At 41.8% G+C, this 25,246-nt stretch overlaps 1 protein-coding gene and 1 pseudogene across 1 annotated transcript; both read right to left on the bottom strand.

Moving 5' to 3' along the window:
* Positions 1-1,430: 1,430 nt before the first annotated feature.
* On the bottom strand, positions 1,431-6,640 carry LOC109219910. The gene is made up of 4 exons (XM_019384382.1): positions 6,257-6,640; positions 3,941-4,050; positions 3,790-3,863; positions 1,431-2,161 (listed from the first exon to the last, which is right to left on the bottom strand). The coding sequence occupies exons 1-4, from the start codon at positions 6,638-6,640 to the stop codon at positions 1,431-1,433; spliced, it is 1,299 nt and encodes a 432-aa protein (XP_019239927.1).
* A 198-nt stretch (positions 6,641-6,838) lies between these two features.
* LOC109219909 lies at positions 6,839-15,462 on the bottom strand (annotated as a pseudogene).
* Positions 15,463-25,246: the final 9,784 nt, after the last annotated feature.

Below are 25,246 nucleotides of genomic sequence, written 5' to 3'. Positions count from 1 at the left end.
AGGTCTGTTTTAAATTTTCGTTGCTTTTGTTGGACTAGTGGAAAACCAGGATACGTAGGAAGCTTATGAACCACCAGATCTGCACTTAAACCCGACATATCATCGTAAGACCAAGCAAACACATCTCTGTATTCGAATAAAAGTTGAATCAAGGCATCTCTGGTTTTTTGTTCAGTGTGAATGCTTATCTTCGTTTCTCTAACTTCTTCAGGACTTCCGATATTAATCGGCTTAGTTTCATTGAGGTTTGGCTTAGGCTTGTTTTCAAATTGTTCCAACTCTCTTTTTATTTTCTCAACAACCTCATCTTCATCATATTCAACCTCTTGATGTATTATTTCGATATTAGACAGCTTTTTAAGATCTGGGCGTGAATTCCGCATGCATGTCATGTTATTAAAGCCGGCATTAACAAAACTGAAATGGAAATAAAATGACAGGAATTAGGAAAAGGAAAAATAGAAAACTTAATAGAAAACTGAACTGCATTTCATTGAATTCGAAAGGATGGAAGGGTTAACATCAAAACAAAACAATCATACTGAGATGTTTGGATTACAACCCTGAAAGTAACCCAAAATACAAAAAGAAGCTGCAAAAGCAAACTACCAAGACTCCTTCCTTGTGGGGAGAGGAGTTGCTTCCCAGTTGGTGAGCATGGTGTCTGGGTCAATTAGCTGCATATCGGCACGACTAGTGCCTTCACCAGCCTGGATCATACTCACTTCAGAGAACATCTGGCTGAGGCCATGGCAAATTTCATCAATGTTTGCATGCGCCGAGGAATTTTGACCCTCTTGGAGTCGTGACTTGACAAAAGTGTAGAAAATATAAGGGATAAGTTGTTGCAAGACCCATCCATACTTTTTGCGGTGCTTGGCTTTGTTTTCGTCTACTTGTGTTGGTCTGAAGCCTAAGCCAAAAGTACCCTGGTTACCGAACGCAGAAATAGGCTCCGAAATTCCTTGAAATGATGCCCCCAAGCCTTTTCGTGGTTCATAACCTTGTCTCATCATAACTACAGCCACCATTACAGATGTAGAGGAAAGACGAGGATGCAGAATGGGCTTTCCTTCCTCGACATGGTCCACAACAACCACTTCAAAAGCCTGATAGACAATGGACTCAGACCCTTCCTTGGCCTCGATGCAGGGGATTAATGGGTCTTTATAAATGGAAGACTCGTCTTCCCCGTGAACAATAATTTCTTGCCTGTCATGTTCAAATTTGAGCATCTGATGCAAGGTGGATGGCACAGCTCGGGCCGTATGGATCCATGGCCTTCCAAGAAGAAAGTTATAAGAAGTGGCCATGTCTACTACTTGGAAGACAATCTCAAAGTCAACCGGCCCAATCGTCATGGTGAGGTTGATTTCCCCAATGGTATCTCGCGCTGAGCCATCAAAAGCCCGGATGCGAACATTACTGGGTCAGATTCTGTCTGTATTGATCTTCATGCTTTGCAAGGTAGAGAGAGGGCACACATCCACACTTGAGCCTCTGTCAACCATGACTCGCTTTACATAATGCCCCTCACATTTGACCATCAAGTTCAAACCCTTATTGTGCCCGGCTCCTTCCTCGGGAAGTTCATCATCAGTAAAGGAGATTCTGTTCACCTCGAAAAATCTGTTGGCCATCTTCTCGAACTGATTCACTGTGGTCTCCTTTGAGATATGTGCCTCGTTCAGGACCTTGATTAGTACGCGGACATGCTCTTTGGAATGTATGAGTAGAGATAGTAGAGAGATTTGGGCAGGAGTCTTTCTTAGCTGGTCAATGATTGAGTAATCCTGAACTTTCATCTTCTTCAAAAACTCTTCCGCCTTTGCTTCAGTGACTGGTTTCTTTATTGGCAATTGGCCTTCTCTGATTTGCTTGGCCTTCCTTAACTCTTCTGGAGAGTAGCACCTCCCTGATCGAGTCAAACCTCCAGTTTCCCCCACTTCCTCTATGATTTCCTTGCCTTTGTAGGTCATCACAGTTTTGTTGTAGTTCCAAGGAATGGTTTTCGTATTTGTCACAGGGGGTTGCACGACAGGTTTGATTACGATCGGCTCCATTATACCATTCGTACCACCCTGATTCTGCCTTGTGATAGGGGGGCCTGTCACACCTCCCTTTTGCACTATACCCGTGAGAGTGTAAAGGAGTTTTTCCACTTAAAGGACAATCGGAACAGGATTTATTATTAAGATTCAGAGTCGCCACTTGGGAGATTAATGGTGTCCCAAGTCACCGATTGAATCCCGAACCGAGGAAATTATGACTCTGTTAACAGTCCGCGAACCAGAAATTCGAGTAAGGAATTCTGTTAACCCGGGAGAAGGTGTTAGGCATTCCCGGATTCCGTGGTTCTAGCACGGTCGCTCAACTGTTGTATTTGCTTTTATCTGATTTTAAAACATGTTCTAACCTATGTGCCTTTTTATTAATAAACCGCTTTTATTTTATTTTATTTTATTTTTATTTTTAAAGAATTGCAACGTCGTGAAAATGCGTCTCGAACCACGTCGCACCAGTGCACCCGTGATTGTTAACACATTTCGACTCCGTTGAGATTTGGATTTGGGTCACATAAATTTGCACCGTAATTACGAAGGTAAGATTATTAAAACGCGCCTAAAGTGACTAACGAGTTATTATCTTTGAGGAAAACCGTGGAATTCGCTAAACGGTTCACCCGAGTTCTAAGTTTTTTTTTATAGCATTTATTGAGGGCCCCGCCATTTGTACATTTTATTTGGCGAGGCTCGTCTCATCATATTGATTAAAGGCCAACCTAGAGCAAACTACAATTTCCACTTGATTTACCTCTAAACATAAAAGAAAAGGTCTTGAGTAATTAACGTGTGTGAAAGGTCCAAAACTCCATAAGACAATATCAAACAATTGGCCCGATAATTGAACAAGTAAAGCAAGCCATTTTCACCCAACAGCTTCAGTTTCATTACTCAGGAATTGGGCAGACTGGGCCCGTAACAGTTCACAGGCCCGGTATCAAATCAACTGGGCCTGCCTATAAAATTCCGCAGCTAGACCAGAATTGTTTGGGCTTCATGAATTAGAGCAGCCCAGCTTGATCAATTGATGTAAGATGTAATTGATTTGCGGACCTAGCTTTACACATGTGTCAACTTATGAATTCTAATTTTGCACTCAAGATTAGTATCACTTTAAGTTATTGTAGTTGATAAAACTGATGGCCAGTGATGTTAATGAAACCGGATTACTTATAATCAACTCTAATGAATCACACTTATTCAACAATGATTACTGACATTTAAATCACACATGAGTCTACGGCTAGTTTCTGATTTCGAATCATACATACATGGCCTGTCTACTAGACCTAGACGAACGTGAACAACTGCCTATGCGCTGTTGTTTGCATTTGATTACCAGTTTAATAACAATAAAAAAAAAGTAGTCAACCCACATTACACTTAGGGGTCTATTTCAGGAGGAATAAAGTCCAAACCACAACTAACAGTCTACTACAAGTTAAACAAAACAGTCCTAATTAAACAATCACTGGTTCAATATAATTCAAACAAATTAAGGCTAAATAACTACATAACACTCAATTGATTATAACTTCAGCTATTCAAGCGAACACAAACTGGAACATCACTTCATTTCACTCCAATTTGATGCTACATTAGTGTGAGTTTAAACGGTGTACCTGGATTTAAAATAGAACAGAAGAAAAAGAAGGAGTCAGCAGCAGGTAATCAACTGGAATTCAGCAGTCACAAGCAGCAACAACAGGCAGGAATCAACAACAACCCAGAGCTAACTCAATCGGTCCAGGAATAGCTTGAAACCCAGCAGAAACCAGAAATGAACCAGACACAATTTGACTAAACCAATTGAAATTGAAATTGAACCCAAAATCTCATTCTCACTCAGCAAATAACCCAGTGGAACTCAAACAGACAGATCTAATCCTACAAATGACTCCAAATGCTGTAATTTTGAATATAGAACAGAAGCAGAAAGGTTCCAACTATTTCTGATCCTAAGTGAGCCAAAGAGCTGAATTAATGGCTGAAAGTTCGAAAATGATCTAAAGGAAGCAATGAAACAGTAACTTTTATTTTGGTGTTTTGTTGTTTTCTATTGTTTTTGGTTTTTTGAATTTGTGATTTTCTATCTCAGATCTGAAAGTTGAGAGAAGGGCTCCAACCTATAGCAATTTTCAGGGATTCCCAAAAGCCTCCTCTGCAAGGCAAATGAATGCCTATTTATAGGCAAACTTAGGGTCCAATTTCAGATTTTCACTTTTCCCATTAGTCCCCATTTTAATTCTATTTTTACCCCTTTATATTCTGACTTGTTACACAAGTAACTACACCTATTTGTTGAAATCTGTACTAAAGCCCATTCTAGAAGGGTCTAAACCCATTACAATTCCTATTCTACCCTTACTTCATTTCAGAAATTACCAAACCTGATTAAACTACCCTTTTCCCTTCCCAAAATACCCTTAAAACACTTGGGAATTATTACCCAAATCCAGCAGTCCCCTAGACCTAATTAAGGATCAACTACCTCAAAATAATTAATGAATTCCTATAATTCTAATCAGAAAAACAGAATTAAACTAATCAAAATAAACAGAAATTAAACTAACAAATTGACATCTAAAACAATTAGAGATCCTAATTCCAACAGGTTTAAATCATGAACAAACTAACCAAATAACAGAAAGTTCTATTACTTAAAGCTATCATTTAAACATTTAACAAAATCAGATCAGAAGACAATTAAACTAGAAGTCAAAACCAAATCAACGAAAGATGATGAAGCAAAGGAAATTTAAAAACTCCTAGAATTAACCAAATCAGAATTATGCACCACTGCCACTGAAACTATCATAACAACCATGGCTATACCAAGAACAGAACCGGAGATTGATTAAAAAGAAGAAAACAACCAACACAAGAAAACAATCGGTCACTGAACCTAATTGATGAAATTGGACATGAACATGAAAACACATGCATAAAAAGAGAAAAATTAAACAAACAAAGAAAGGAAAACGTTGAAGAAAAAATTATCTAGGGTTCCGCTGGAAAGCTTGAAATCAATATTCGAACACATTTGAGCCAAGCACTCATGGGGGTCTGATAGGGAAAGACCAGGCGGTCTTATGGTGTTAATCTGGGCTCGATTGGGTTGTTTTGGACCTGGACGGAAACTTTCAATTCAATATTCGAGACACTCCGGCCAAATTCGAGAAACTGGGTTAGGGGGGTTTGAAAGAGGAGGGTGTGACGGTCCTACGGTGTAATTTTGGTATGATTTGGGTTACCTTGGGCCGTGGCCGGAAAATCTTTAGAAGAAGATTCGACGAGCTCGACGTCGATTCGAGGGAAAAGGATTGGGTATTTGGAAAGGGGATGAGAAGAGGAATTTGGGATACTATTTTGAGAGTGAACGACGATGATGGCGTTTGCCGGCGGCGGCTCCGCAGGTGGTGTTACAGAAGAGTACGATGAAGATACAAAATGTTTTAGGGTTAATGAATTCTCGGACAATTTTATTAAAATTGAAGGATCAATCGTGGCCGTCGGATGATGGGAGATGGACGGTCATGATTAAACGACGCTAAAACAACGTCGTTTTGAATATGAGGCAATTGGACCGGGTGGTCCTGGGATTGGGCTGGGGCTAGCTGGTGGACGATTTGGGCCTCAATGGTTTGAAATTAAAATGAGCCCAATCTGGGCAGCCCTTCCTTTTGTAACTCTTTTTCCTTTCTTTATTTCTTTTATTCTTTTTGTTTTCCACCTTGTATTTTTGTATTATTTTGATTTTATAAAGATGCAAAAACAGAAATAAAAATTAAGCTAAACTAATTAATGCCTAAAATTACTTTAAAACTATTTTCTGACCATTTTTCAATTAAAACAATAAAAATGCAAAAGTGAACTATTTTTGTGATTTTCATGTTTTGTTCTAAAATAAATTAATACTTAAAAATGTGAAATTAAATTCCTAAATGCAAATGCATATTTTTGTATTTTTAATATGAATAAAAATGCAACCAATTAACACAAAAATTTAACGAAAATTCACACAAAAAATAAAATTGTAAAATAATAAAGAGATCAATTATTCGAAACTTTTGGAATTAATTTGCTTAGGGCAAAAATCACATGCTCACAGGGCCTCCAAGGACATACAACCTTGGGCTTGGAACATTGGAGCGAACCTCTAACCTCGATACCTTAGGCATACATAAAGTTACCCTTTCTGAGTTCGGGGCGCCTTTCACAATTAACGGCACATCTCGGCTTGGACTTACTTCCAAAGTTGTTCCTTCTTGAATCGCTCCCACTGTCATTTTTGCTTGATCGACCGGCTTGTATCCTTGATCTCGGCCAATCATTCCCACAAAATGAACATCATTGTGTGTTGGCAACGGGTTGTTTGTCACATTAGGAGGGTCCTCGCCATTTGTCACTACAATCAATTTTTTAGAAATGAGTCTCTCTATGGCTCTTTTCAAAGTCCAACAGTCATCAGTGCTATGCCCCGGAGCACCTGAATGATATTCACATCTAGCATTTTCTTGAAATCCATGTGAATCAAGATGCATATGGTGGGGAGCGATGGGTCCAATCACGCCCATTTGCTTCAGTTTCTGGAATAGACTAGAGTATGATTCAGCCAATGGAGTGAATTTTTCTGCTAGGCCCTTGGAGCTAGTGCCCGTACCTGCTGATTGGGAGGTCGAGCATATGATTGAGCATTGAACACCGTATATTGTGGTGGGCCTAAAGAGTATTGAGGAATTGGCGGGGGATAGTAATGTTGAGGTGGATTGCCCCTATTGAACTTGCACGTAAGGGTGCGATGGCCCTCTTTGAACTTCCCTGGATCCCGAAGCCATCATGGACCCTTCATCTCTCTTCTTTCTATTTGCCAAACCTCCCGACCCATTTTGGATAGATTGGGTGGTGGCTTTAAGAGCAGCTTGACTTACAATTCTGCCAGTCTTGAGGCCATTTTCGACCATCTCCCCTATTTTGATTGCTTCTGCAAAAGGTCTACCCATCGCGGACATCATGTTCTGAAAGTAATCAGGCTCTGGAGCCTCCAGAAAAACAGTGATCAACTCGTGGTTATCCATGGGTGGCTTAACTCTAGCCGCTTGCTCCCTCCACTTGATGGCATACTCCCTAAAACTCTCAGTCGGCTTTTTCTTCCTATTGGACAAAGAATTACGATCCGGCGCAATATTAATGTTGTACTGAAATTGCTTGACGAAAGCCTGGGCCATGTCATCCCAAACATGCCAATGAGAGATGTCTTGGTCAGTGAACCATTCGGAAGCTACACCCACAAGGCTTTCCCCAAAGTAGGCCATCAGCAGCTCTTCCTTTCCTCTTGCACCCCTCAGCTGGTTGCAGTACCTTTTCAAGTGGGCGATAGGGTCGCCGTGTCCATCATATTTCTCAAATTTTGGGGTCTTGAATCCTCGTGGCAAATGGATGTGAGGGAACATGCATAGATCACTGAATGAAACACTTTTGTGACCACCTAGTCCCTGTATATTCTTTATATTCTGTTCAAGACTTTTTATTTTCCTGGCCATCTCATCCGGCTCAACCGTCGTGGCGGGCTTTACATTTTCCACTAGTGACTCGTATTGTGGAGTCTGATTGTATGGAGCCGAGACCCCGAAAGCCATATTTGGAGAATAGTATTGGCCATCATAAGCATGAGATGGTGGCTCATTGTTTGGCCTTGTCACAGGAAGTGGTGGCGGGATTGTATATACCGGTGCACCAGACACGACGAGAGGGGTATTCCTGACTGGTGCGACTGGAGGTCGCATGTTAGAGGTACCGGGGGCAGCATGGAGGCTGTAGTTTGGCACATACCCTGGTGGTAGAATGTGATCGCTCGTTGCATGGAGCGGTGTTTGAGTAGCCTGGGGTATGGTGGAGGTTCCCTCGGAAGGACCCTGGGGTGGAGGTCGACCGGAGATCCAAGCTTGATATACATCTGACAGTTGCTCTCTCAATTTTCTTATCTCCTCCGACGCTTGCTTAACTGACTGACCCTGCGGATTGTCACTGACCAACTCGATTTCATCACTGTTATCCATTACCACTGCTCCCTTAGATCTTGTGAAGTAATGATGTGTTGCCAGTTTCACCACAAACCAACCACCTTAAGGTTACTATATAAGAGGTAACAAACGTGTTAGGGTTAAGCATTTTACAAATAGGAATCACACGTAGATATGCCATGCTCCTAAAATATCACCATCTCTAACATGATTTTTGGAAGGCTTCATGTTTCATTCCAGCTTACCGGCTTGTTGCTTATTGGCACTGTTATCTCTCTTTTTTTTTCTTTCACTCGCCTTATTTTGATCCCTTACTTTAGAGTCATTAAAAAAAATATTTGATCGAACCTTTTGTGGGTTTCCTACGTATCATGTCGCCGCATGAATCAGATCATTACGTAGTTCAGGTACAAGACCCTTTTTTTTTTTTTTTACAAAACAAACATCTTTTTGGTTCATTTTAGAATTTTTCTAAACAAAAATCTTTTTCATTGATTTTCAATATAATTTTTTTTATACAAGACTCAAAAGCAAGAGTTACATAAAGATAAACAAGACCAAACCTGACTCAAACAGAATTTTTAGGATAAAAGGCAAAACAACAAGACTCAAAACACCAAAAGACTCTTACAGACTCAAAAACAACAAAAGCATAATGAAAAGGACTGATAACTAAAAGAAGACTTTGATCCCAGCAGTAGAATCCACCAGCATCACTGTAATCAAGGCTCTTGTTCCTGCGGCTGACCCCAACATTGCGGTATATCCTCTCCAAGTTTGCAGATATATGACGAGCAATGTTCAATGATACTTCTGCAAACCGCTCCGGCGTCATTCCCTGGCAACTTGTCACACCTCCTTTTCCTACTACATCCCGTGAAGGGCATAATAAAAGGAAGTTATTTCCAACTTGAAGTGACAATCGAAACGGGATTTATTATTAAGATTCAGAGTCGCCACTTGAGAGATTTATGGTGTCCCAAGTCACCGGTTGAATCCCGAATCGAGGAAAGTATGACTCTGTTTAACAGTCCGCGAACCAGAAATCTGAGTAAGGAATTCTGTTAACCCGGGAGAAGGTGTTAGGCATTCCCGGGTTCCGTGGTTCTAGCACGGTCGCTCAACTGTCATATTCGGCTTAATTATCTGATTTTAATACATGTCTTAATCTATGTGCTTTTTAACTTTGAACCGCTTTATTATTATTTTTAAAGAGACTTGCAACGTCGTGAAAACACGTCTCGAACCACGTCACATAAATGCACCCGCGGTTTTTGACACATTTCAACTTCGTTGGGATTTGAATTTGGGTCACATAAATGTGCACCCGAGTTTAGGAAGGTAATGTTATTAAAATACGCGCCTAAAGTAGCTAGCGTGTTATTATATTTGGGGAAGGCCGTGAAATTCGCTAAACGGCCCGTCCCGAAGTCTAGGCATTTTAACATGATCATTTAATGAGGGCCCCGCAATTTATATGTTTTGTCTAGCGAGGCTCATCTCGTTTATTATTTGAAAGGCAAACCTAAAGCAATCTATAATTTTCTATTTTGTATTTGTCTCTAATAATAAAAGAAGAAGCCCTAATTAATTATTATTGTTTAAAGCTACTATCCTCTTGGGTTCATGCCTTTTATAAGAACTTCATCAGTTTCCTTTAGGCCTCAAGCTTAGCCCTGGAAGAATACATAACCCAGCAGATTCGTGGGGTCTCACACGATTTGATTTCAGCCCCAAAATTAACAAATGGGCCTAACAATTTGCAAGCTCAAAACAGCCCAGATTTCAGATCAGCGTTGGATTTAATATCACAGCCTAATTACCTTATTTATTTTACCTACCAGCGACGTCTTAGCTATTCAAATCAGTAAAATTGATATTGCATACTTAATTCAAGTGAACTACTAATATTGAACTCGATGTGGCCATCACCCACTGATTTCAACTTAATTGCAAGTTTAAACTATTTCTGATTTTTAATTTTAAACAGAAAAATGCTAAACATAAAACAAGTACCAACTACAGCTGATAACTACGAATTAACAGTCCAAATAGTTCAATTAGGTACAAACTACACAGTCCGAGTTTCATTGAATATAGATCTAATTAGACTACATTATACAGTTATATCATTAATATCTAATTAACTACATTGCGTCTTCCAGCAAACAAATGCTTGAATACTTTCATTTCATGTTCAATCTCGAAGCTACATCAACTTTGAGTTCAAATGTGTACCTGGGATTAAAATGCAAAAGTGAAGAAGAAATGGAGGTCAGTGAAGCAGTGATGAACAACAGCCCAGACTCAGAACAACGAAATCAATTCAGCTCCTAAATTAACACAGCAAAACCAGGAACAAACAACACCAGATCCAACACCCAAAGCACATGAAATCCAAACACAAATGGACCAAAATATGCTCAAAACCAACCAAAAACTCCCTGAACTCGAACCAAACCCAAATCTAAAGATATTCAGGCCATTTCTACTCTTCTGTCGACTGGAAGTCTCATCTACAGCTGAAAATCTAACTCAAGCTCTAAGAGAAATTCCGATAGAACAGGACTTTTATAGAATTTTTCTACTATTTTTTGTGTTTTTCTGTTTGAAGAAGTTCAAATCTAAAAGAGTGTTTGATCTAAAATTTGAATTTCAGATCTGNTTGAAATATTCCCTTGTTCTCCAGGTGGGCTCCTGACTGCTGAAGCTTGAAGAGTATTCCCTTGTTCTCCAGGTGGGCTCCTGCTTGCTACCTTGGACAGTACTCCCTGCTTGCGACAAACATACAAGACAACGAAAATTTCTGCCCCTGTTCCAATCAAAGAAAAATTTGTTAATGTAAAATGGTGGTTAGCTGCTGGCATCCTTGTTGGCCATGCTCCCGCTTCCGACTTTGCTCTGACTTGCTTTTTTGGACTTGCTTTGACTTGCCACGATTTCCCGATTAACTTTCAACCCTCTGATCTTGATGACCCACATGTTTTACCTCGTATTACTGTTTGGTGTTTCTGTTCCCTTCTTGTGAACCTTGCTTCTCCCTCACAACCATCTGATTATTCCACTGATTTTCATTGGTCCTTCATGTTTTACTCTCTTTTGATATGTCCCAACCTTGTTGTGCCATCTAACTGGGAAGCTGGTAGTTAGCTTTGACGTCCTTCTTTTGTTTTTGAATAGAACTGACACTAAAACATCTTATAGACAGACTTCAAGAGAATGAAATGCAATGACCTCGAAAGTTTTGAGGATAGAAAAACTCTGAAAACGAATGAGTTGTAATGAAGAGAAAAAGGACAGGACTTATCTGAGCGGAAAGGCTGATTCCATTGATCGTGCCATGCATTTCGGATTCCAGCCTAGTCTGTCCAACCAATCAATTGTCAATTACCACATTTGCTGTCTCATACTTTCACGCCCGACTCTCGCCAAAACCAAACCTTGCTTGTTTTGCCATGTTTCAAACACCTTTCAACCACAGACTTCTTTCATTTGCCCAACTGAAAAACTCACTTTCGCCTTACAGTGCCCGTGAGGGTTTTCACCAATAAGACTCTCTTATTTTTAATATCTCTCAAACTCACTTTGCCTTACGGTGCCCGTGAGGGTTTTAACCAATAAGACTCTCTCATTTTCATTTCTCTCAACTCACATCGCCCTATGGTGCCCGTGAGGGTTTTCACCGATAAGACTCTCTCATTTCATCATTTTCCTTCTGTCACCAGAGTGTTGTCTCCAACATGAGTCACTTTACCTGCCCGTATTGACATTTCTTGAAATTGATCAGAAGGTTTTTCTTTGGACCATAATGTGGCTTTTGGATGGGTTTTAGAAAGAAAGGTATAAAAGCTCAAAATAATTCAAACGTGGGTTCAACATTACAACTTTCGGAATCGTATCTCTTGCAACAACCATAACTTCTGCCCCAGTTTCCTTCTTGGGGATTCTTGGATTTTTCTTCTGTTGTGACTGAACCTCAGCGAGGCTGCCTACGTACCCTTTCGGGATCAAGTCAAACGTAGTTCAGGACATAAGATCGCTTCATCGTTGCGACGTTTCTTTTTTACTATTTTTCTTTTCTTTTTCCTTTCCTTTTTTCTCTTTTCTTTGTTTTTTTCCTCTTTTTTTCTTCTTTTTTTTCTTTTTTTCTTTTTCCTTTTCTTGCTTTCTCCACTTGATTTCCCCGTTCGATTCTCAAGTTTTGTTGTTGATTCCGAAAGAGGGATACGAAAGAAAATATAATAAGGCTCAAAGGGATAACAAAGGATAAAGTGTTTGGATAACAGAACAAAATGCCTTCATCATTTCAATCTCAAAACATGCCAAATACAATCAGGTACACAAAGATAAAGAAATCATACATAATATTTCTTGACTACATCAGAATTGATAGCCATTTCTACACATTTTCCTTCCACGTCCGTTAGATATAAAGCGCCATTGGACAAAACTCTGGTTACAACAAATGGCCCCTGCCAGTTTGGGGCGAACTTTCCTTTTGCCCCAGCCCAATGAGGTAGGATACGTCTCAGCACCAACTGTCCTACTTCAAACTTTCGCGGACGCACTTTCTTGTTATATGCTCTTGCCATTCTCTGTTGGTACAATTGACCGTGACACACTGCTGCCAGCCGCTTCTCATCAATCAAACTTAGTTGTTCCAGGCGGGCTTTAACCCATTCATCATCATCAATCTCTGCCTCGGCGATGATTCGGAGGGACAGGATTTCAACCTCTGCGGGTATTACTGCTTCGGTTCCATACACCAATGAATAGGGAGTCGCTCCTACTGAAGTGCGGACAGTAGTGCGATAGCCTAACAAGGCAAAAGGTAGCTTTTCATGCCATTGCCTTGACCCTTCTACCATTTTCCGAAGTATTTTCTTGATATTCTTGTTAGCTGCTTTGACTGCCCCATTTGCCTTAGGACGATATGGGGTGGAATTGCGGTGCATGATCTTAAACTGCTGACATGTCTCGGCCATCAAATGACTATTGAGATTGGCACCATTATCTGTGATGATTACCTTCGGGATCCCAAACCGGCATATGATATTTGAATGTACGAAATCGACAAATGCCTTCTTAGTCACGGATTTGAAGGTTTTTGCCTCCACCCATTTAGTGAAATAATCAATAGCTACCAAAATGAATCTATGCCCATTTGAGGCTGCTGGCTCAATCGGACCAATAACATCCATTCCCCAGGCAACGAACGGCCATGGTGCTGACATTGTATGCAATTCAGATGGTGGAGAATGAACCAAATCTCCGTGTATCTGACATTGATGACATTTGCGCACGAAACTGATGCAATTCCGTTCCATAGTAAGCCAATAGTAACCTGCTCAGAGGATCTTCTTTGCCAATATATATCCACTCATATGAGGTCCACAAACTCCCGCATGTACCTCAGCCATGATAACTGTAGCCTGTTTGGCATCTATGCATCTCAATAACCCAAGATCTGGAGTTCTCTTGTACAACACTCCTCCACTGAAGAAAAATCCGCTTGCCAAGCGTCGAATTGCTCTCTTTTGATCCCCTGTAGCTTGTGTCGGGTATACTCCCATCCGGAGATATTCTTTTATATCATGGAAGCATGGCTCCCATCAAACTCTTCCTCCACCACATTACAATACTCATGCTGATCTCGAACCTGAATCTGTAACAGATCCACGTAAGCCTTGTCCGGATGATGCAACATTGACGCCAAAGTGGCCAAAGCGTCGGCAACCTCATTGTGCATCCTTGGAATGTGTTTGAAATCTATTGATTGAAACCATTGACGAAGTTCATGCAAACACTGCTGGTATGATATGAGCTTCAGATCTCGTGTCTCCCACTCTCCCTGAATCTGGTGTACAAGAAGATCCGAGTCACCCATGACCAAGATTTCCTGGACACCCATGTCTATAGCCAATCTCAATCCCAGGATACATGCTTCGTACTCAGCCATGTTATTGGTGCAATAGAAACGAAGTTGAGCAGTGACAGGGTAGTGTTGCCCTGTCTCAGAAATCAGTACTGCTCCTATTCCGACACCCTTGGCATTGGCAGCTCCATCAAAGAACAGTTTCCATCCAGGCTTCTCGACCTGTCCTAATTCTTCAACATGCATTATCTCCTCGTCCGGGAAGTATGTTTTCAAAGGCTCATATTCATCATCAACGGGATTCTCGGCTAGATGATCAGCCAGCGCTTGTGCTTTCATTGCAGTCCGAGTCACCTAGACAATATCAAACTCTGTAAGCAAGATTTTCCATTTCGCCAACCTCCCTGTGGGCATGGGCTTTTGAAAGATATACTTCAATGGATCCAACCGAGAGATGAGATAGGTAGTATATGCTGACAAGTAATGTTTCAACTTTTGCGCTACCCAGGTTAAAGCACAACACGTCCTCTCGAGTTGAGTGTATTTTACCTCATATGATGTGAACTTCTTGCTGAGGTAGTAAATCGCCTGCTCTTTCCTTCCTGTGATGTCATGCTGCCCCAGTACACAACCAAAAGAACTTGTCCAACACAGTCAGGTAAAGGATNTGAGTGTATTTTACCTCATATGATGTGAACTTCTTGCTGAGGTAGTAAATCGCCTGCTCTTTCCTTCCTGTGATGTCATGCTGCCCCAGTACACAACCAAAAGAATTGTCCAACACAGTCAGATAAAGGATCAAGGGCCTTCCTGGCTCTGGCGGGACCAACACAGGTGGACTAGCCAAATACTTCTTAATCTTGTCAAATGCTGCTTGACATTCGTCTGTCCATCTGACCGCAGCATCTTTCTTTAGCAGCTTGAAAATGGGCTCACAAGTAGTTGTAAGCTGGGCAATGAACCTGCTGATGTAATTCAACCTGCCAAGCAAACTCATCACATCTTTCTTGTTCCTTGGCGGCGGTAGCTCCTGGATGGCTTTGATCTTAGACGGGTCTAATTCAATACCACGCCGACTCACCACAAATCCCAATAACTTCCCCGAGGGAACTCCAAACGCACACTTTGCTGGATTAAGCTTGAGGTTGTACCTGCGGAGTCTCTGGAAGAATTTCCTCAAATCCCTAACATGGTCACATTGTTTCCTCGACTTTATGATCACGTCGTCCACATAGACCTCGATCTCCTGATGTATCATGTCATGGAACATGGTAGTCATTGCCCTCATATACGTTGCCCCTGCGTTCTTCAACCCAAATGGCATGACCCTATAACAATACGTTCCCCAAGGCGTGATGAATGCCGTCTTTTCCGCATCCTCCTCATCCATCAAAATCTGGTGATAGCCCGCATAACAATCCACGAAGGAACCAATCTCATGTTTGGCACAATTGTCAATCAATATATGGATGTTTGGGAGTGGGAAGTTGTCCTTCGGGCTCGCCTTATTGAGATCACGGTAATCAACACACACTATGGTCTTTCCATCCTTCTTTGGTACAGGCACCACATTAGCTAACCAGGTAGGATATCGAGTAACCCGTATGACCTTCGCCTCAAACTGCTGGGTAACCTCTTCTTTGATTTTCACACTGATGTCTGTTTTAAATTTCCTCAACTTCTGCTTGACAGGAGGGCATTCCGAATAAATGGGCAATTTGTGGACCACCAGATCGGTACTTAAACCCGGCATGTCATCATATGACCATGCGAAAACATCTTTGTACTCAAACAACAATTTAATTATCTCCTCCCTGAGCGGGGCTTCCAAATGGACACTTATTTTTGTTTCCCGAACATTCTCCTGATCCCCTAGATTGATTGCCTCTGTGTCATTCAAGTTAGGTTTGGGTTTTTCCTCAAATTGATTTAATTCTTTCCTGATTTCTTCCAAAGCTTCCTCGTCATCGTATTCCCCCTCGCCATCACACTCAATTTCTTGTATTACTATTTCACATTGATTATTAAGACTAGGCCGGAGACTCCTCATGCGTGACACATCATTGAAACCAGCATAAAAGGGACTGTACAAGAGAGAAAAGAAAATAAAATAAAGGCTATCAGAAATGAAGAGAGAAGGAAATTGCATTTCATTAATATTGTAAGATAACAAGGTTTAACTCATCCAAATGGACGGAACATAGAAATCTGAATTACAACCCTGGAAATAATCCAGATTTAATACTCAAAGGAAAATCAAAAACTAACTACCACGACTCCTTCCGAGTTGGAAGAGGAGTAGCTTCCCAGTTATTGAGCTTAGCCTGAGACCCCACGAACTGCACATCAACTTTACTCGGACCTTCGCCTGGTTCCACCATATTCACTTCATCGAACACCCTTTCAAACCTTTCGATCATCTCCTTGTCAGGTTCTATTACCGCAGAATTTGGCAGTACTGTTGCTAGGCGTCGTTTAGTGCCAGGCCGGACGAAGGAACGGGAAAGGCGAGGAATAGGTTTTGGGAGGGTCCACACTCTCTTTTTCATCTTTTTGGCTCTCTTTATGTCAGCAGTAGTGGGTTTAAAACCCAGCCCGAAAGTATCCAGATTTCCGTGAAGAGACACTAGCTGTATGATTCCCTGCAGTGAAGCACCCAACCCCTTTCCGGGCAAGAATCCATTCCTTATGATCTCTGAGGCTACCATAACAGATGCGGCAGCTATCTTGGGCATAGGAACACACTCCCCTTCCGGGATTTTATCAACTGGCACTGTGTCCATGACTTGGTACACCCACGGACCTTTGTCATTTTCAACTTCCTCGAAGGATGTAATAGCATTACAAGAATTGTCCTCTCCATGGACCACGATCTCCTGCCGATCCCATTCAAATTTGACCATTTGATGCAAAGTAGACGGTACTACCTTTGCGGCATGAATCCAGGGTCGTCCCAATAAAAGATTGTAGGAAACACTGACATCGAGCACTTGAAACTCCATGGTGAATTCCACAGGTCCTATTGTTAATTCCAGCACAATATCTCCCACTGTGTCCTTCCCTCCGCCATCAAATCCCTGTACACAGATGCTATTTTTATGAATTCTTTCAGCGTCAACTTTCAGCTTTTCTAGAGTGGAGATAGGGCAAATGTTTGCACTAGACCCATTATCAATTAGTACCCGAGTCACCATGGAGTCTTCACACTTCACTGTGAGGTAAAGGGCTTTATTATGTTCAGTTCCTTCCAATGGCAACTCATCGTCAGAAAATGTTACCCTGTTCACCTCAAAAATTTTGTTTGCAATCTTCTCAAGATGATTCACCGTGATTTTATCTGGCACATGGGCTTCGTTTAGAATCTTCATCAACGCCCGGCGGTGTTCATCCGAATGGATCAATAAAGACAATAATGAGATTTGTGCCGGGGTTTTTCTCAATTGTTCCACAATCGAATAGTCCTGAGCCTTCATCTTTTTCAGGAACTCTTCAGCTTCTTCTTCAGTAACAGCCCTCTTTATCGGTGCCGGATTGTCTTTAGCTGCTTTAACCTTTCTCAATTCCTCAGGGGCAAAGCACCTCCCTGATCTAGTCAACCCATGAGTTTCGCACACTTCTTCTTTAATTTCCTTTCCTTGGTACATCACAGTCACTCTGTCATAATTCCACGGGACAGCTTTCTCACTAACCACAGGCAACTGGGTCACCGGTTTAATGATAATTGGTTCTGTTCGAGCGCCTTTTACAACCAACACAGGCTTAACAACTGCTCCTGGTATTGTCACCTTAACAGGCTCTGGTTTTACTATCATCACTGGTTCACTGACTGTCCGGTCCACTGCGACCAATGCTTTCCCGTCAATCAATTTCTCATTTGCTTTATTTTCACTTGCCCTAATCATCATCACAGTTTGCGACGGCTTCTTGTATTCTCCCTTCTGCACTAACTCGATCATGTGAGCCTCATGAAGAATTGGTAATGGATTCTGCGTGATATTGGGAGCCTCCGGAGCCTGCACTTCAATTCTCCGTGTATCAATAAGTTCCTGAATGGCAGTTTTCAGATGCCAACGTTTCTCCGTGTCATGTCCGGGCGCTCCTGAGCAATACTCACAGTTTACTGAATGGTCCAGGTTCCTTGAGGGAGGGTTTGGTAATTTGGGTTCGATCGGGTTCAACATGCCCAACAATCTTAATCTGTGGTACAGGCTAGTATAAGATTCACCCAAGGGAGTGAAAGTCTTCTTCTTTTGCAACCTATCATTCTTAAATGCGAAATTGGGTCGGAAACCGGTTCCAGCGGCATTTCTGTTGGTTCTTGGGGGTGGGTAGGCGTTTTGAGATGGGTAAGTATTTTGGGGAGTGGTTGCGCGCCATTGTGCATGGGTAGGAGGTTGGGGGTATGTCTGGGCATGGCGGACGGAGAAATGGGGAGTGGGAGGTGGGTAGTAATGCTGTGGTGGGCCATATGGGGTATGTGGGTAAGCTTGGGGGTGAGGGCGAGGTTGGTGATAATATGGTGACGGTCCCCTGGACCAAACCCTTGATTCCACTACTGCCACTTCTTCTTTCTTCTTCTTTCCCAGTACTCCTCCGGTGCCGCTTTCAATAGCCTGCGTAGTTGCTTTGAGTGCTGAATAGCTCATAATCTTGTTAGACTTGAGACCCTCTTCCACCATACTTCCCATCTTCACGACCTCATTGAAAGTTTTCCCCACTGCGGACACCAGATGACCATAGTAGGTTGGCTCCAAAGCCTGAAGGAAATAATCAACCATCTCGTTTTCTTTCATTGGAGGATCAACTCTTGCTGCCTGCTCTCTCCAACGGAAACCATACTCTCTAAAGCTTTCTCTAGGCTTCTTCTCGATATTAGTCAGTGACAGACGGTCCGGGACAATTTCGAGATTGTACTGAAAATGACACGCAAATGCCTGAGCCAGGTCGTCCCAGGTGTACCACCGAGCATGATCTTGTCGTGTGTACCACTCTAACGCCGCTCCACTTAGGCTTTGACTAAAGTAAGCCATTAATAGCTCATCTTTTTCCCCAGCTCCTCTCATCTTGCTGCAGAATCCCCTTAAGTGGGCCACCGGGTCACCATGGCCATCATATAAGTCAAACTTGGGTAACTTGAATCCTGCTGGCAACTGGACGTCAGGAAACAAACACAAGTCCTTGTAGGCTACACTCACTTGTCCTCCGAGTCCCTGCATATTTCGGAATGACTGCTCTAGGCTCTTGACCTTCCGGATCATTTCGTCTTGCTCAGGGTTCTTGGGAGGCTTTTCTTCTTCAGCTGAGAGATCAAGGCGGGGAGTGTAAGGGTATGGTTCTGGGGGTTTGAAAGTGGCTTCAGGTGGGTAGTACTGGTTATCATGAGTTTGGAACAAGGGTTCACTAGATGACCTGTGCAGCATGGCAGGTGGGGGAGCCACGAACATTGGAGCAATTAGTGGTGGAGGACATGGAATTTGTTTGGGTGGTGGGGGTGGTGGTGTCTGAGAGGTGGTTCCGTAGTACTGCTGGTAAGTAGGGAAAGCAGGAGACGAGTTCACTGTGGGAGGATCTTGGGGTTGAGCTGGTGGTGGGAGGTAATTATGGTTGGCAGGATAGGCTGGTGGTGGATGCCCCTTCGACCAGGCCTGGTACATCTCGGCCATTTGTTGCTTCAGTTTATACATCTCCTCCCTCATTGTATTAGCGTCCACTACCTCCTCCTCTCTGGATGGGTCGACAATGCTTGCTTCTAAATCCTGATTGACCATGTTTGACTTGTCCTTGGAGCGGGTGTTGTAAGGATGGGTTGCCAGAATGCCAGTCAACTTAACCACTTGCCTGGACTCATCAACAACTTTGTTAGTGGTTAGGGCATTAACAGATAGATAACCGCACATGATGGGTGAATGCACCTAAGCATTTAACCATTTCTATTATGCCTCTGTTCAGTCACACGCGTCATCCCGGCTTTCCATTCTCTTTTCTTTCAAAATTAATTTTCTACTTTTTCCTTCCCTTTTCTTTCTTTGTTTTGCTTTCCCTCTTTTGGTTTCTTTCCCTTTCTTGCTTTTTCCCCTTTTGTATTATTCTTTTCTGGTTTTCATTTTCATTTATTTAGAAACGGTCAATCCTATGGAGATTGCCTACGTATCACGACCCCGCGTGAATCAGACCAAGCGTAGTTCGTGAAGAATAAATGCAAAGTAGAAACAAAATATTTTGGCAATTTCAATTTTATTGATAGCAAATTTGTCTATTACAAAGACTCAAGACAACTAACCGACTCTGATGCAGAAAAGAACTGCAAACTCCATCATCCCTATTCTAGTTCAAAATACAGACTCAATCAACTGACTGTCTTTTAACGAAAAGGAAATACAGACTCTGGTAAAAAGAAATACAAACCCAAATGACCTAATTCCATAAGAAAAGGAAATACAAACTCGGAAGACAAACTCTAGTAGAAGAAGGAATGCAGACTCAACGACAATCATGAATACATTAAAGCTCCTAGTGCCCGCGGGACATCATTCGGTCTCGCCGCGGGCCTATATGCAAGTTCCCCTTGAAGTCTGTCCAGGTCGTTCATTATCTGCTTCACAAATATCATCACTGATGCCAAGAAAGTGGTACGGGTCATGTTCTCGCACATTTGACATTTCCTAGTAATGGAATGAGCAACGGTTAAGATTCTCTCTCGGATTCTTCCTTTCTCTTGAAGCAACCGCCCTATCTGTTGGGTCCTAGCCTCCAAAGTCTGCTCAGCCGCCTGGCTTTGTTCCCGGAGTTGTTGCAAGTCCATTTCTAACTGTGCCAACGCCATGTAACAATGTTCTCTTTCGACTTTGAATTCTTTTGCCTGTTTGATTATTCGGTTCTCTGTGGCATTGACCTTTTTCTTTAATCCCGTGACCTCATTGTCATATTCTTCTTTTAACTGTTTAACCATGCGGGCCCGTTCTTCAGCGTTTTTAGCCAATTGCTTCCGAACCCCGGCTAATTCCTTTTCCGCTTTGTTGAGGTCAAAACTGTAATCATTCACTTTTTGCCTTAGATTTTCTATGAGCTTTGCATCTTTGGCACTTCTGACAGGGTTATCGGCCTCTAACTTCATTTTTTGGATTTGGGCCCGTAATGCTTCATTCTCTTTGGCCAATTGTTTTTTCTCACCTTCATCAGCCGCGGCTTGCAAGCTATTTTCAAATCGGAGGTCTTGGACCTGTTTTTCCAATGCTCCTATGCGAGCCCTGTACTCATTTTCTTTAGCTAACCAAGCCCACTGTTCTTGTGATGATTCAACAAATTCCTGGATGTGAGGTTTTTTTGGCCGGTCTTCCGAGTGCAACGTCCCTTCTATACCAAGCCTGATAATCAGGCGACACTTCTCCTTTGGCTCGATCTCGAACGCAAGTATTTGCCACCAAATATTGACATTCGCTCCAGACTTGGCGGACCATTGCTTCAGGAAACTGGCCATCAGGGCCAATCTCAACCACTTGCAAACTAAAATCATCATCCTTGGGTACTATCTGGCATCTCCCCAGCTGCTTCAACACTCGATACGAGGCGTAAGGCTGAATGCTTCTAAGCCCCATCAGAAGGAAATGTGGTCGGGCTGCCGGCATATATACGATTTCATCAACGGGTAACCACCCCAGTGTCCACTCTATTTGGCTAGCAGTGAGGGACCGAAAATATGTTGTCCAACCCGTGACTCCTTCTGGCAGTTTGGCCCCTTTAATCCTTGTGTAAAACTCTTCTATACATGTTTTTTCTGGAGACCCGTAGCTCAAAAACTGAAGACGATGACACAGATGCTCGATCATCCACATTTGTAATAATAGACTGCACCCTCGAAGAAAGCTTCCCCGGCCTTGCAGGCTGTAAGAGCACGGAAGATGTCGGCCAATATCATAGGTGCAAGAGTACTTTTGGCTTGAGTAATTAACGTGCTGACGACCCCAGCTATTCTTATGTCAATGTTCCCATCCTTCCTTGGAAACACTAAAAGCCCTAGAAAAGCCACCATAAAAGCGAAATGTCGATGCTCCTCCCACTTCTGGCGGTTTCCTTTGCTACATATTTTGTTTTCTGGGTTGTTGACCCCCCGATATGGCCATATCGATGATATATGAAGTTCAGAGTACAAAAGCCATTTGCCAGATCTGTGTTATGGACGGTTCGGACTATCTTCAAAGAGTCTAGAAATCTGTGCACGACTACAACTCTGGGGGCAACCAAGTATTTGTGCCTCAACGGAACCTCATCATTCCCAATGTAGCCAGCTATTTCCTCTAATGTCGGGGTAAGCTCAAAGTCCGAAAAATGGAACACGTTATGTGCTGGGTCCCAACACGTAACCAATGCTCTGATAATATCTCCCCGATGCACAATATCTAGCAAACTGGTGAGCCCTTTCAAATGTTTCTTGATTGCATCTTGCCCTTCTCCACCTAAATCGTTCCACCACAGACGTAACTCCAAAGGGATTTTATGCATGATTGAAAATAATTCATTTTGAGTCGTGCTCATCCTGCACATTTATTAAGGTGATTTAATCACTTATTTTGACCTAAAAGAGAAAAATGACACAATTTCTGTTCAAATTTCCAATTTAAGCAAACAGCCAGTTTTGCGGATACGGCCTTTCAGCACTTCATAAAGAAGATTTTAAGGCTGTGCCTGCTAACTGTTTAAAAATGACTCAGGGTGGTTATTCTTGCAAAAACAGCCTTCCTGCGTCCTTTTGAGGGACATTTGGCTTATTTTAAACAAGAATGACATCACCTGACTTATTCAAAATTAAAATTTGACACATTTTTTTTGGCTATTTTTGCAAAGGGAAGGTTGCCTACGTATCTCACATCCGGTGAGAATCAAACCAGCGTAGTTCGGGCAAATAAATCTTACTATTTTGAAAACAAGACTCTTTTTGTTTTGTTTTTGCTGGCAAATACATTATTTCTGGAAGAAAGACTCTTTTTTTTTTATATTTTCTTTTTCAGTGGCAAATAAACAAACTAATTTGAAAATAAAACTCTTTTTCTCAAAAATCCGGCAGCATTTCGGCGCTACTTGGACATTGGTTTTTCTAATATAGGTAATTAACTCTCTACACTGCTATTTTCTCTTTTTTGTTTGTTTTTTCCAATTTTTCCCGGATATTCAAAGCCGGTCAGCATGCGAGTACAAAACAGATAAATGCACAAGTAGGATGCATCAGGATGGTCCATTATTCCGAGTACACCTGTCCTAGACGGATCCAACCCCTGTGTTGAGTCACCTAAGTCATATGCACGTGATGTAAATAAGCGTTCCTACTAGGGATCCGGCATGAAGTCAAGTTATTCTAGGTTCAAAACCTGGGTATGTGTTCTAGACTGTGTACCCGAGCGGACAACTCGAGTCGAGGAGGGGGCTACGTACCGGGAACCAAAAGGCCATCCGGCTTAGTAACTTGTCCGGCCTCTTTCTTATTTCAGGGTTTTGACACTAACAGAATAGGGAGTCTCAACCAGTAAGCACATCCCGAAGGTGAGAAGAGAAGGGTTTCGGCACAGTTTATATACAGTTCAGATAATATCAAAGCGGTAAAAAGCAACATTTTGCACATTTAGCATGAAACATGTAGGAAAATCAGATAAAGCCAAATACAACAATATATCTAAGCTCGAATTCTGAACCCTGAACCAAAGTTCTGGGTTCTTCTCCCCAGCAGAGTCGCCAGAGCTGTCACACCTCCTTTTTGCACTATACCCGTGAGAGTGTAAAGGAGTTTTTCCACTTAAAGGACAATAGGAACGAGATTTATTATTTAGATTCAGAGTCGCCACTTGGGAGATTAATGGTGCCCCAAGTCACCGATTGAATCCCGAACGGAGGAAATTATGACTCTGTTAACAGTCCGCGAACCAGAAATTCGAGTAAGGAATTCTGTTAACCCGGGAGAAGGTGTTAGGCATTCCTGGATTCCGTGGTTCTAGCACGGTCGCTCAACTGTTGTATTTGCTTTTATCTGATTTTAAAACATGTTCTAACCTATGTGCCCTTTTATTAATAAACCGCTTTTATTTTATTTTATTTTTATTTTAAAGAATTGCAACGTCGTGAAAATGTTCTCGAACCACATCGCACCAGTGCACCCGTGATTGTTAACACATTTCGACTCCGTTGAGATTTGGATTTGGGTCACATAAATGTGCACCCGTAATTACAAAGGTAAGATTATTAAAACGCGCCTAAAGTGACTAACGAGTTATTATCTTTGAGGAAAACCGTGGAACGCTAAACGGTTCACCCGAGTTCTAAGTTTTTTTTTATAGCATTTATTGAGGGCCCCGCCATTTGTACATTTTATTTGGCGAGGCTCCTCTCATCATATTGATTAAAGGCCAACCTAGAGCAAACTACAATTTCCACTTGATTTACCTCTAAAAATAAAAGAAAAGGTCTTGAGTAATTAACGTGTGTGAAAAGTCCAAAACTCCATAAGACGATATCAAACAATTGGGCCCGAGAATTGAACAAGTAAAGCAAGCCATTTTCACCAAACAGCTTCAGTTTCATTACTCAGGAATTGGGCAGACTGGGCCCATAACAGTTCACAGGCCCGGTATCAAATCAACTGGGCCTGCCTATAAAATTACGCAGCTAGACCAGAATTATTTGGGCTTCATGAATTAGAGCAGCCCAGCTTGATCAATTGATGTAAGATGTAATTGATTTGCGGACCTAGCTTTACACCTGTGTCAACTTATGAATTCTGATTTTGCACTCAAGATTAGTATCACTTTAAGTTATTGTAGTTGATGAAACTGATGGCCAGTGATGTTAATGAAACCGGATTACTTATAATCAACTCTAATGAATCACACTTATTCAACAATGATTACTGACATTTAAATCACACATGAGTCTACAGCTAGTTTCTGATTTCGAATCATACATACATGACCTGTCTACTAGACCTAGACGAACGTGAACAACTGCCTATGCGCTGCTGTTTGCATTCGATTACAAGTTTAATAACAATAAAAAAAAGTAGTCAACCCACATTACACTAAGGGCTCTATTTCAAGAGGAATAAAGTCCAAACCACAACTAACAGTCTACTACAAGTTAAACAAAATAGTCCTAATTAAACAATCACTGGTTCAATATAATTCAAACAAATTAAGGCTAAATAACTACATAACACTCAATTGATTATAACTTCAGCTATTCAAGTGAACACAAACTGGAACATCACTTCATTTCACTCCAATTTGATGCTACATTAGTGTGAG

This window comes from Nicotiana attenuata, unplaced genomic scaffold (assembly GCF_001879085.1).
Source record: "Nicotiana attenuata strain UT unplaced genomic scaffold, NIATTr2, whole genome shotgun sequence".
NCBI lineage: Eukaryota > Viridiplantae > Streptophyta > Magnoliopsida > Solanales > Solanaceae > Nicotiana > Nicotiana attenuata.
The sequence above is the reverse complement of the archived record's forward strand: the minus strand, read 5'-3'. Positions and strand labels throughout refer to the sequence as shown.